The sequence below is a fragment of the Phallusia mammillata genome, chromosome 1, assembly GCF_965637545.1.
Source record: "Phallusia mammillata chromosome 1, kaPhaMamm4.hap1.1, whole genome shotgun sequence".
In the NCBI taxonomy this organism is placed as follows: domain Eukaryota; kingdom Metazoa; phylum Chordata; class Ascidiacea; order Phlebobranchia; family Ascidiidae; genus Phallusia; species Phallusia mammillata.
In genome coordinates this window covers 13,279,428-13,291,793 of record NC_137252.1, presented here as the reverse complement: position 1 = coordinate 13,291,793, position 12,366 = coordinate 13,279,428, and the positions used below count along the sequence as shown (strand labels likewise).

Below are 12,366 nucleotides of genomic sequence, written 5' to 3'. Positions count from 1 at the left end.
AGAAGTATTTAACAACTTTATTTTTTTACAGTTTCTAAAAATATGTTTGTTGAGTTTTGCTTTAAAGATTTGATTTTATTCCTGCAGTTGCTTGTAAAACAGACCGTCTGTCGATTTAAGTTGATTTTATTTTATCACTTGATTGCGCGTCAAGTACCAAAACAATATGGCCGCCCCCAACTGCTCGTGCTGCGGCGAAACCATTTTAGACCAACACATTCTGCAGGTAAGTGGTAAAGTACAACCAAAATAATTTACGTTTAGTTTTAAGAATCGTTTTTTGTAATTTTACTTGCGCTGGTTCGGCAATTATTATGAAACTGATTTGATAAACAACTAATCACAAAGAATTAAATCAGTGTGTGTTTTAAAATATAACAACAAAGTGGGTATCACGAGCAGTAGCAAAACATTTGAAGTCATTGCTTACAGCTTGACAACAAAGTTTTTCACGAGGAATGTGTGAAATGTCGAGATTGTCAATGTCAGCTGAGAGAAAAGTGTTACACTAGAGATGGCTGGTTGTTCTGTTCGGAAGATTTTACCAGGTAACATGCTAGCAGAACCCAAATTTCCGGCGCATTTTCTGTTGATAAAAGAAATATTAAATTTGATAAATAAAAATATTCTAACAAAAACAATTAATTTTCTAACTAGCGTTACTAGTAATGGCAAAAAATTTGTGTGTAAAAAGTAAAACCAAAAATTTGGTTTGCCGACACGATACAATTGCCTACTTCAGTTTTCAAATATTGAAAAAATATTTATCCTGACAACAAAGAGGCTAACGGGATATTTGTGAAAAAGTGTATTATTTGACAGTCGCAGATAGGTAACTCGACTTTGTATTCTTTGCTTTCACAGGCGTTACGGTAGCAAATGTGCAGGATGTTTGCTTCCAATCTTTGCCACCGACCCTGTGCACACTTTTCGACCACACACCGACACTACGACTGTATACCACGTTGACTGTTTCGCGTGCTTCGCTTGCGGCCGAAAGCTGTTGCCAGGCAACGAAGTTTATTTCTCTTCGGACAACAAAGCTCTGTGCAGTGACGATTATTTAAAGGGAAATTTCCAACAACCAGGTGGGTTTCCAAGGTGTAAAAACACCAGTAAATTTGTCCTTGCGAAAAGCACAAAACGTGCACCCGAAAATCGAAAAACGAGAAGTAGGCAAACATAGTAAAGCTTTTCAATTGCTAATTAAAACATAACAATTGTTGTTATTGAGAGTATACATTGTGAGTGTACTGTCATTAGATAGCAACTGATAAAAAGCTATCTAGTAAAACCTAGTTGCAAAATTCATTGCAGAAAATTTCAGTCCAAGCCATAACGACGAATCGAGTGTCGTCACAATGCCTTGCGTCGACGACAATGACGTGAAAGAAGCTTTAGACGGCACTGGGTACGACTGGGTAACAGGGGACAGCGAAGCAAACACCCCTAAAGCGGAATCAGTGGACAGCAGTTTATCTAGTGGCGATTCTACTGCTTTGCCAGTTTGCGTTCCACCGACAAAACGACGAGGCCCACGGACCACAATCAAAGCAAAACAACTGGACGCGCTGAAGGCTGCGTTTGCTGCGACACCGAAACCCACCCGCCATATTAGAGAACAGCTTGCCAGAGACACCGGACTGAGTATGAGAGTTATACAGGTAATCCCGTGTTCCACGATTGTGGCAACTTTGATATGAAGTTATACATAACCGCTTGAAAATTTGTCAAGTTGAATTTGCACCGCACTTTTTTTAATGTAAAGGCAGCACATAATTTTTTTCGTTAACCTTTTTTTTAGTAATATAGCTTTTATGCATTTTGCATGAAAAGTAAAAATAAAGTGATTTTTTTATTTTGTGTTGTTTAGCACTTGTGTATTTTTGCACATTGGAGCGAATAATTTTTTGAATAAAAAAAAGAATAATTTTAAGAGCTCCTTTTTAAAGGCCTTTTATTTGAAAAAATAATGTGCCACAGACAGTATTAAATTGCATCACTTTTTTCATCGTCACAGGTATGGTTTCAAAATCGACGAAGTAAGGAGCGACGAATGAAGCAATTAAACGTATTTGGAAATCGACGCCATTTTTTTGAGCGAAACGGCCCAGTTCGCATGCGAGATACACCAAAAGTGGATCACCTTATCAATTCGTTATACCAACAAGGTAACGTAGCAATTTTTGTGTGTTGTTACGGCAATTTTGCTTTACAAATAAAGAGTATATGTGCAGCTGGAGTTCAAAAAAAAAAGAAAATGGCGAAGCGTTCATTTAGCAATAACTTGGTTTGCTAGTAATTGCTCTAGGCTTGTAGCATTGTGTAAACTGTAAATCAACGAAAATTCATCACGCAAGGCTTTTACAAAAGTGAAGAACACTTTCCACTGGAATATGCTTTTTTGTAATTTGTCTTTACAGTTTTTTTCTACGGTTAAGTGTGCATAGGTGCGGGAATAATCGGCCTGGAAAAACATGCTGATTCCGTTTTGTAGCGACGCAAATAGAAAAAAAAACGCACGTTTATTTATTTAGTTTAATTTACGGATTTAAGTTGTCTTGCAACTTAATCGTAATCTACATTAAAACTTCACACCAGATGAAGCAACACTATCACACCACGACGTCGGGGAATTCCCCGTGTATTCTTGAGGGAAATCTTCGTGTGGCGGCGCAGCTTGACCGGAAAATGGCAATTAAGCTCGCGTGTGGCCGATTGTTAAGCGATGTCGAACGGACAATAGATAATAGCACTTTGATTGCCCTTTGATTGCCCTTGTTACGCAACAATGGCAATCGCGAGGTGTAAATTCAAAAATATATATTTAAACAGAAGCAAAACTAAAACTAGTTTGTTTTGGAAGGTTGAAACTGTTTTTTTTTATCTAAGTATCATAGACATTGCTATTTTGACTAAATTGTTATGACCCATTTTTCACATTTAATAAGTTGCGCAATTATAGTTCTGCTGAAATCCGTATAAATTTTACTAGGGCTACAGTAATTACAAAAAGAACTTTCTAACCTAAAACAAATTGCGCCGCATCGCTTACAATTTCCTATTACAATATCGCCGAATAAACGTAATAAAAAGACTTGCAAGATTTTTCCACGTAAGAAGACAGGTTTAAAAAACAACTTCAGCAGGAAAAGATTAAGTCTCGTCCCAATATTCCGGGGATCAATATTTCCCCTATTGTGATTCACCAAAGTCGACATACGTGAAAACAATGAAGCCAACTACGATGTCACAAAACTATCCGGTGTGACGTTTGATTGACGTAATCCCGTGAGAGACGCTCCCACTCGATCAAAACGTCACACACAATTACGTCATAATGTGATATTGATTGAGGCTGCGCGAAACAGATGCGGGATAGTGATGTAACGCATTACGTGGGATCTGCCAAATAAACAAGCCATAACTTTGCAAGGGCTTTACGTTTAAGATGAACTTAAACTAAACAAAGATTTATATTTGTAGAAAATGTCCAATTCGCTCCAAATCACAATTCGGCATCGGGGATTCCCCCTCAGAATGAAGGAAATTATCTGTTTCCCGGTACAATGCTTTCCGCTGAGGTGGGACAGTCAGAGTGGGGTCCGGAACAAGTAGCTCAACATTCGGCAATGGGCTGCTTTGTGCCTCCACAGAACTTTCAGAACAAACTGCCACAATCAAAAGGATATTTTATCATGGCCACGTCACCGAACGGCAAACCTCAAATACCTGATGACGTCAGCGACATGCAGTATTGGGCTAGGGAGTAATAATGCGGATATTTTATGTCCCTGTGAATAAAGTTCCATGAAAATATTCCTGCACACTTTTATACTGTGGACTGATTGTATTTTGCCAGAGGATTCGTTGCAATCTCCTTTCGTTGTATATACCGCAATGACATCAAGTTTACCGTTTGAAAAGTTGTTTGTGAAAATATTTCTGCTTAAACCCTTGAAACTGCTGCTGACTTGGTGTTTTCTAAATTATCGCGTAGTGGCTGAAAATGGTAACCAAACGTTCCTGCTTCTATTGTACTTGGTATCCTTCTTTTCACTTTCGCGCTTTCAAAAAACATGTTCAAAGTTTTGACTTTAAATTGCAAGTTTGAAAAAAGCAACAAAATAAAGGTTATGTTATGTCGAGGTTTGTAAGGTATAAAGCTTATGGGAAAAGACGTATTGGTCTTAAAATTAATAATCGGGACCAACATCTACATGTTTAAAAGTTGCAAGACGGTGTTAACGAATAATTGTGTCAAAAAGTTGAACTTGTAACCACAAATTTAGCAGCGTTTTTTTAACACTAACTGATGTAAAGCAGGTCCACGGGTTTTTACAACTTTCATCCGACAGGCGAACCAGCCCGCACGAGTCTAATTTCGTCAAAATCTGACATTTATACGACCACTATATGAGCCGGTGGCGCTGTTTAAGCTCATGTCCTCCTTGCACCCCCCTTTCGTCGGCGCCGATCGACTTTTTATGGCGTCTGTATGTTTCCACTCCATCAATATGGCGCTGAGGTCTTCTTCATATTGGTTTTGTGTCTTTTTTATTCAAAACCGTGAAATGTTCGGTAACAATAATAACGTTTTGATTGAATGCAAAGCATCGTGTAATTGATCAAATAAAAAGCTTTGAATATTGAGGATTTTACATAAGCCATAAAACACTTTGAATTCAAGTCCAACCTGCTCGCTTGAAACTTGACTTTCAATAGCCGAGGTTTCAGCGGAGTATCAGTACTCTACAAGTATATTTATTTATTGCACCGTTTATCTTCCCAGTTGACCCTGATCTGCATTTTACAGGTGTTAAAAAGGCCCCACGAGGAGGGGGGAGCGCGAAGCCGGTGCGCCGCAGCAGGGCCCATAGGAGTCTAACGGACCCATGTATATCAAACTTTGCACGTAAAACTGAGGAAATACACGTGATTTTTCTATTGCTGCTTTGAAGCTGAAAGAATATAGCATTGGATCTCTATTTAATACATATCAGAGCCATTAATATATGATTAGTGCTCGAGTAATAACTAAAAATGTTTCGCACCAGCAGCGTTGGATAAAAATATGGCAACAATACAATAGGTTCAGCTTCGATCGCCACCCACAAACTCTCTAGCACAGCGGTTCCCAAACTGGGGTCCGCGGTCCTTTAGGGGTCCGTGGGGCAATTTTTGGGGGACCGCGAAGCGGTTGAAGTAATTCTATAATCTTTTTTGGCGTCAGTTTGTGCCACTAAATAAGTTTAAATCAAAGTAGAATTGAGAATCGACTGTCTCCATTGCTAAACAACGGCCTTTATTGAATGACAACTATCAAAAATGCAATTGTTCGCGCACAATCGTAATGTTTTTTGTCCTGTTTGTGATGTCATATGCTGTCTTTGGATGATTGTTATGCGCAATTTTGCATAATTAGCTAAAATCCTGCAATCAACTTTAGTTTTTATAAAATACACATTTAGGCTTAAGGACCGCGAGCCCTCGAAATAATGGCAAAGGGACCGTTTTGAAAAAAATATGAAAAAGTTTGGGAACCACTGCTCTAGCACTACAATGGGACACCCAAGTCATATATGATATATCCTATAGTATAGGAGCTTAACGGATCATAGAGGGATTATGCCGGCACTGAATGTATCTCTGTTGCGACCACTTGTGGACGTATTTTTTCTTCAAAAACGTAGGCGCTTTCAGCTCTGAAGACCATCAATCATAGGCGCCGAGTTTTACAAAAATGCAAGGTGACGGACATAAAATATGACGTCACTTTATGTGACGTCACTGAAGCGTGCAACCACAAGAACTCAAATTCAAAGCCAAATAAACGTTTCATACAAAGTAACGTTTAATTCGCAAATGCAACACGTTGCTGTAACGTTTATCATTGGTTTAGCAACGTTTAAAAAATGATTCGTTAAGTTTAACCTTATATATCAACACATTTGCATTGTACACAACAATGGCCCAACATTTACTGGCAGACAATGGTGTGTTTGTCGTCATAAACAAAGCACTAACAGGTTGCAGTTTTAAACCACGTTTTGTGTCTGTATCGCCAGCACGTTTGTTTTAAAGCAAAATTGTTCCTAATCAAAATTTCCTAACTTCAGATTTGACGATATTTCGTATGTAACCGCTACAAACTAACCAAAATATCCACGGTGGCCGCCACCGTGCTTTAAAAACCCAAGGTGGCGGCACCACCCCGCCACCGCCTACTCGGCGCCTATGCCACCAATCGAAGATGTTCAACAGATTGAATTATTTACGAAAAGGTCGTAGTGGTTTACCAAAGCTTCAGTGGACCGAAGACTCTTGGCTCAATTGCCCGTTCGGAAGTGTTTAGATTCCATCCCTCCCTCTGGAGTCTGGATCATCCGTATCCCATGCTACAAACGAGGTTTAAAACTCTGCATTTTACGGCCGTGGTCGCAAACCGCTGGGAACCATTTTGGGCACTGCGTTATTTTTATGTAACCTATTCGTATTTCCAGTGCAACGTTTTTAATGGTGTTACTTTTGAGTTGTCCGCAAAATTACGTTTCATGCACTAAAAGGATGAAGGCCTTGATTTATATGTATTTTTTCACAATAGGCCAAAAAACAACGAATATTTAGGGGTAAAGTGAGTGAATCCAACAAAAAGGTACAAAATGATTTCTAACTGTTTGCGATACACTCCAAATCAAAACATGAAACCATGTATATACTTTCAATAAGGACTACAGTGTTTAAAATTTTACATTCAGGTGGCTCAAGGGTAACTGACTAAACAAGTTAGGGCAAAGGTTGTGGTACACAATCAGCAGTACTTATCATGTGTATATTAAGTAGTGCAATGCCTAAGAAAATCTGATCTTCCACCAGAAAATTTCGAATCAAAATTTTTATTCCTTCTTTATATACAGTGCTAATGATTAATTACAACATAATGGTGAAAAACTATGGAGTGTAAAAAAAGCTTATTTACAACACAAAAAATATAAAAACAACTTGCATACAAAACAATCATGAAGAGAACAATCAAATTTCCCAATTTACCTCGTTGAATATTCAAAAGCATTATAGTTTCTATTAGGGATGTGCCAAAATTGCAAGTGTTCTGTTTGGTCGAGCACCGAGCATCTCACGTTAATGCTCGGTTCTCGGCCGAGCACGCTCGGTGCATTATGACGTCACAAAAATCCCCTTTCTACGTTTTAGCTCTACAAGGCCTCTTACGTCACCAGCGGTGTATTAAGCTGTTACAGGCCTCAGAAGTAGACGTTTTTCCACAATCTAATACATTTGAAAAATCATTTGTTTTTGTTCATAGACACCCTTTCGAACACTAGTTACTTATGTTAGCAAGGCATGGATATGCAAATTTAATGCTCGGGTCAGTTTGTGCAACTACTCGGCCGAGCACCGAGCATCAAAAACAGCGATGCTCGGTACCGAGTACTCGGGTTCTGGCTCGGCTCGGCGCATCCCTAGTTTCAATGCTTCTCATCTCATTGGAGGGTAGCATGATTTGATGCTTTGCATCCAGAAATAAAGTTACACTTTAAGCGACTTTAAAAACTACAGACAAAGAAAACATCACACACAAAACTTTTCGAATAATAGCAACACACTAAACTGAAGTTTTTGAACTTTTGGTTGAAGAGATTTTTGTTAGTCCAGGTTTATCCAGCTGAAAAATAAAACATTTCTATTACATCTACAAAATAAAAATCATTCCTTATGTAGCATTAGTGCTTCCGATGAAGAAAAAAGCCACACATTCAACACCTCTACCTTGTCCAAAACACACAACATAGAATTTCCTTGTGATTTAAAAGATTTCATATTTTTTGGTTAAGTTTGCTTGCTTATGATCAAATTTCAATTATACTTTTTTAATTTGATAATGTTACACTTCATATGCATGAAGTGTTTTTTTAAGGTGTTTTGGGGGACCGAAACGGCCCCCCAAATTTCTCCAGCGGTTTCCCAAATAAGCAAATATGGCTATTTTTTGGTATTTAAATGAAACACTTGCGGTCTCTTAAAACTACTTAGCGGTCACCCAAACCAAACCTTAAAAAAAACCTGTGCATGACAATAACTTTAGTAAAGAGTTGTTCACCAAAGTTATGCTACTGACAGTTTTAACAGCAACTAAGTAAAGTGCTTGCCTAAGTCATTGGGGCTGCAGGATTTTAGAGATGAAGCAAGAGCAGGAATTGCATCACTTGAAGTTCTTTCGACAGCTGTGCCAATATCCTGAAGTTTATGGCCTCGTTTTAGTGCGACTAGCAAATCTTCTGTTCCAATTCCACTTCTCAGGATTGACACAAGGGTAAGCTCCACATTAATCTTTTCCCATAATATAGGTGAAGCCCCAGGCCCACCACGTTCTCCAGCTAAAAAAGCAAACAGTTTAAGGGTGAACATGCAACACATTGTCTAAACACACATCAATTAGATATGTTGGCAGTGCATTATTGACAAAAGTCAAAGAAAACTGGACAATATTTTACAAGTATTTGCAGAAAGACTTGACATGCATGTCAAAATGGATCATAAATTTAAACATTTTTTACATTAATTTAATACAATTTACACACTATCAACAAGAAGAAAAAAACTGGTTGTCAATAATATTTGAGTAAACTAGAATGGTGGCTTTCTGATATATTTCCATTTTATATATTCTATACGATATTTACCCATTTACTATACACATCATTTGATCTACACGTATGATTGTTTTTGTACACAAAAACTAATGGGTCCCCACACGCGTGTTTGTGTGGATTTACGGTAAACAAATGTTGCGGTGATTTTTAAATTCTTAAGAACAAATTTTTAGAAAGCATTAACCCAACAATAAAAAATTTTGTTTGTTGTTTGCACTATTATTGTCGTATAATTACAAAAACATTAAAAAAGAACGAAACAAATACTTTCAATTTAATCTCTTGCTTTGACCCAGATATTGTCGTCCATGGTCGGGTTTTAAACACAATTTTTTTCTAGAAAGCTGTAACAGTTGTGTTACAGACACTTTAAATTAAAAAGCGATTTGCTGCGATATTAAGCGATTAAGTGTATACATAACAAATTGTTTTTCATTTAACTTTGTTTAGCAAAACGAGTACCATTGACCTGTAGTAACCTTTTAGGGTGCACACACCAAACGACTGTTTGACCTTTTGACACCGTTTTCAATAGCATGCTGTCCTTAGTGTTCAACAACACCGTTTGACCTAATTTATACATGCCTTGAGTATTTGATTAAAAAAAACAAAAAAACGCTACGTTATGACGAAAGAAAGTTCTGAACTGTGTTAGTAATACCTACTAATTGACCTTAAGTAACCCGTGATCATGCAGCGGCCAACCTGACAACGTTGATTAACAAAGTTTTGCTTGAGATATATGAAACCGATGTGTGAAACCTTTGCCAAAACTGAAAATGTGAGTGATAACTTAATAAAACGAAATCGCATTGCTGTGCAAAAACAGCTGATTTCTAATCACCTAAACGACGTCTAGTAAAACGTCTGTCCGACGTCAAGCTGAGCCGTCCCGCTCTGCCCTATTATTCGTAAATGTACTCTCTTGGGACTTCTGCCTACAGTGTCTTTCTTGACCAAACGAGCATTAGACACATTTACGTTTTGAGGGTCTGTTGGTGAACCGCTGGGTCATTCGGGGTCAAATTTCACGGGGACCAAACTCGGATTAATAACTAATATCTGTCCAAATTTGAATAAATTTGAAGCACGCTTTCTTGACCAAACGAGCGTTTAAAATTTTTACGTTTTGGGGGTCTGTGGGTAAACCGCCGGGTCATTCGGGGTCAAACTTCACGGGGACCAAACTCGGATTAATAACTAACATCTGTCCAAATTTGAATAAATTTGAAGCACGCTTTCTTGACCAAACGAGCGTTTAAAAATTTTACGTTTTGGGGGTCTGTGGGTGAACCGCTGGGTCATTCGGGGTCAAATTTCACGGGGACCAAACTCGGATTAATAACTAACATCTGTCCAAATTTGAATAAATTTAAAGCACGCTTTCTTGACCAAATGCATCTCACAAGCCAGCGTTAGACAAAAAAAAGAAAAAAAAAATACGGACAAAAACAATATGTGTCCCCTTCAGTGAAGGGGACCCATAATAAATACCACTGATGTTGCTATTTCTATTTATGTGACTAGCTGTTCCTCCAATATTTGTTCCAACAAAGTTGCCTCCAGATATGTTGTAATTCTGCTTTGTAGCTCCTTTCTCAAATGCTGCAAATGGCACAGGTATGTTTCACAGCAATTAAATGAAATGTACAAACATAATGTGAAATCTTAAACAAACAACAAATACATGGAGTAAAATGTGTACATTTTGACATACTTTCATTGTGTTCACTAAAATTTGTTTTTCCACTACTTGCAATTGCAACATTGCCAAAATTTGCTCCCACAATGTTAAATTGATTTTCCACTTTCTTGTAATCTGCAAAAATACAATAATATTTTGATACCTGCAGTATTGAATTATAAGTTGCATGTTATGTATACATACTCACTTTGACAAATGCTGACTTAGTACAGCAAATAAACACAGAATAACATGTAACTAATCATTGTTATCTTTAAGAAAGCAAACAAAACTATGGCATATAACAAAATCCAACAGTAAGACTTATTAAAGTCACATGTAAGCAAACATACAGGACAGAACAATTTATTATAAACTCACATAACTATTACTACTATGTTTAAAACCACACATAACAAAGTGCAGACTCTGAAGAGTATAATATCTAATCGAATAATAGGTAAAAGGTATAACATCAACAAGGCTTAAATATTTACTCAAACAACAGTTTTGACAACCTGACAACCCTTCTGACCAGTGTTTCATACCAAAACGGAACGTTATACCGGAACGAAATAAATAATTTTTGGCTCAAATACCAGAACGAAATACCGAAATAAAAAATATTCAAAATACCGGAACAGAACGAAATACCGTTATTTTTTATTACGGTATTTCGTTCTGGACATTTGACATGTAACAAATTTTTATTAGGCTAAGTTGGGCTATAATAAAAATTGAAGATGCTACAATTTACATCTGTTTGACCATCATTGACAAATGTTATGTGACGTAACAACTACAGACAATAATTCTTGTGTGTTGCAAATTTCTTTTTTTTTTGCTTAATAGTTGCAAAGACCATGAAGAAATGTTCTTTTGTTAAGACCGAAATACCGAAATAATTTTTTTTTCCGTCAGACCGGAACGAAGTGAAAATATCGGTCAGGAATGAAATACCAAAATAAATAATTTGCTCAGAACGAATAACGTTATTTGGTTTCGTTTCGTTCCGGTATGAAACACTGCTTCTGACAAAGATCAGTATTGCTCTAAAATAGCATCCTTGTTGGTGCCTTTCACTTAATTGCATGTTTTTTAAACAATGTTGTTTTTCCAGACTGTTCTTTATTTGTTCCTCTATGTTTTTTCTACTTTCTCTTGATTGTACAAATTTTGTGTTTGTGTCCTCTCCACACTCATCACTTACAATCATTTTTGCAGTTGTGCTTTAAGTCCGTATTTTTTCCTGCATGCACAATGTACCTTAGTCTGCAGAATATGGCAGTGCTCGCCATGACCTCAGGTGTGCAGGAACACTATGTCCCGCTCCCGCATGCATGATTCCCAAGTCTGTCTGCAAGACCACTTTTACTGGGTACAATGCATGTTCTACAATGTGATAGACAGGACCAGGCAGTACTTACTAAATTTCTTCATGCAGTCAAAAAATAGGCATGCACAATTTAATTTAAAGCTGACATACTTTGCTGCCTGGTAAACCTTTGTAAGGAGTGGCTGAACCCAAGGAAGTTTACTACCCCTCACTCATTTTTCGATATTTTCTGACGTTTTAGTAGCTTTGTAGTTCAAATGAACTAAACAACTTACGTGGGATTCCTGTTATATCTCTGACTTTTCCACCTTCCAAAACTGTTGATTTTAATACTTTTCCATCAGGTCCATATTGGTGAGTATAAACATTAGAATTGATGTAATAGTTCTTTCCTTCTCTTCTTATATCTGCAAAAGTGGTGGGCTGACATAAATAAATGCTAAATATTTTTGTGTTTAGAAAGGAAAGACACCTTTAAAACAGTTTTAGGAGAATGGTAAAAGCTACAAAAAAACTTACGTGCCATTTCTACACTCTTCGCCCAACTAAATTGATAAAAAATAGACAAGTTTTAGGTACATATAATTGTACTAAAACTTTCGTGCAACAAACAGTTCTACTTCAGTTTCAGTTCCTGATTGGATTTGGAGTGGACTCACTGGACTGTGACGCAG

The 12,366-nt window shown here is 37.3% G+C and overlaps 2 protein-coding genes across 2 annotated transcripts; one reads left to right on the top strand and one right to left on the bottom strand.

The window, feature by feature from the left end:
• Positions 1-35: 35 nt before the first annotated feature.
• LOC145209087 (LIM/homeobox protein Lhx5-like) lies at positions 36-4,148 on the top strand. Its single transcript, XM_080079332.1, has 6 exons — positions 36-226; positions 433-548; positions 865-1,088; positions 1,318-1,664; positions 2,021-2,171; positions 3,487-4,148. Exons 1-6 carry the CDS (start codon positions 167-169, stop codon positions 3,771-3,773), a joined length of 1,185 nt encoding a protein of 394 aa, XP_079935458.1. The 5' UTR covers positions 36-166; the 3' UTR covers positions 3,774-4,148.
• Positions 4,149-6,568: 2,420 nt separating this feature from the next.
• On the bottom strand, positions 6,569-12,366 carry LOC145208978 (uncharacterized). The gene is made up of 6 exons (XM_080079228.1): positions 12,212-12,366; positions 11,968-12,099; positions 10,390-10,491; positions 10,167-10,277; positions 8,169-8,396; positions 6,569-7,684 (listed from the first exon to the last, which is right to left on the bottom strand). Exons 1-6 carry the CDS (start codon positions 12,216-12,218, stop codon positions 7,677-7,679), a joined length of 588 nt encoding a protein of 195 aa, XP_079935354.1. The 5' UTR covers positions 12,219-12,366; the 3' UTR covers positions 6,569-7,676.

What these genes read in the sequence shown, in the direction of transcription:
- LOC145209087 (XM_080079332.1), top strand. Translation starts at nt 167, where the DNA reads ATGGCCGCCCCCAACTGCTCGTGCTGCGGCGAAACCATTTTAGACCAA. An exon ending in TGTTCGGAAGATTTTACCAG is followed by an intron (nt 549 to 864) that starts GTAACATGCTAG and finishes TTGCTTTCACAG; the next exon opens with GCGTTACGGTAGCAAATGTG. An exon ending in TGAGTATGAGAGTTATACAG is followed by an intron (nt 1,665 to 2,020) that starts GTAATCCCGTGT and finishes TCATCGTCACAG; the next exon opens with GTATGGTTTCAAAATCGACG.
- LOC145208978 (XM_080079228.1), bottom strand. An exon ending in AGATATAACAGGAATCCCAC is followed by an intron (nt 10,492 to 11,967) that starts GTAAGTTGTTTA and finishes GTATTTTTGCAG; the next exon opens with ATTACAAGAAAGTGGAAAAT. An exon ending in TTTTAGTGAACACAATGAAA is followed by an intron (nt 10,278 to 10,389) that starts GTATGTCAAAAT and finishes TGCCATTTGCAG; the next exon opens with CATTTGAGAAAGGAGCTACA.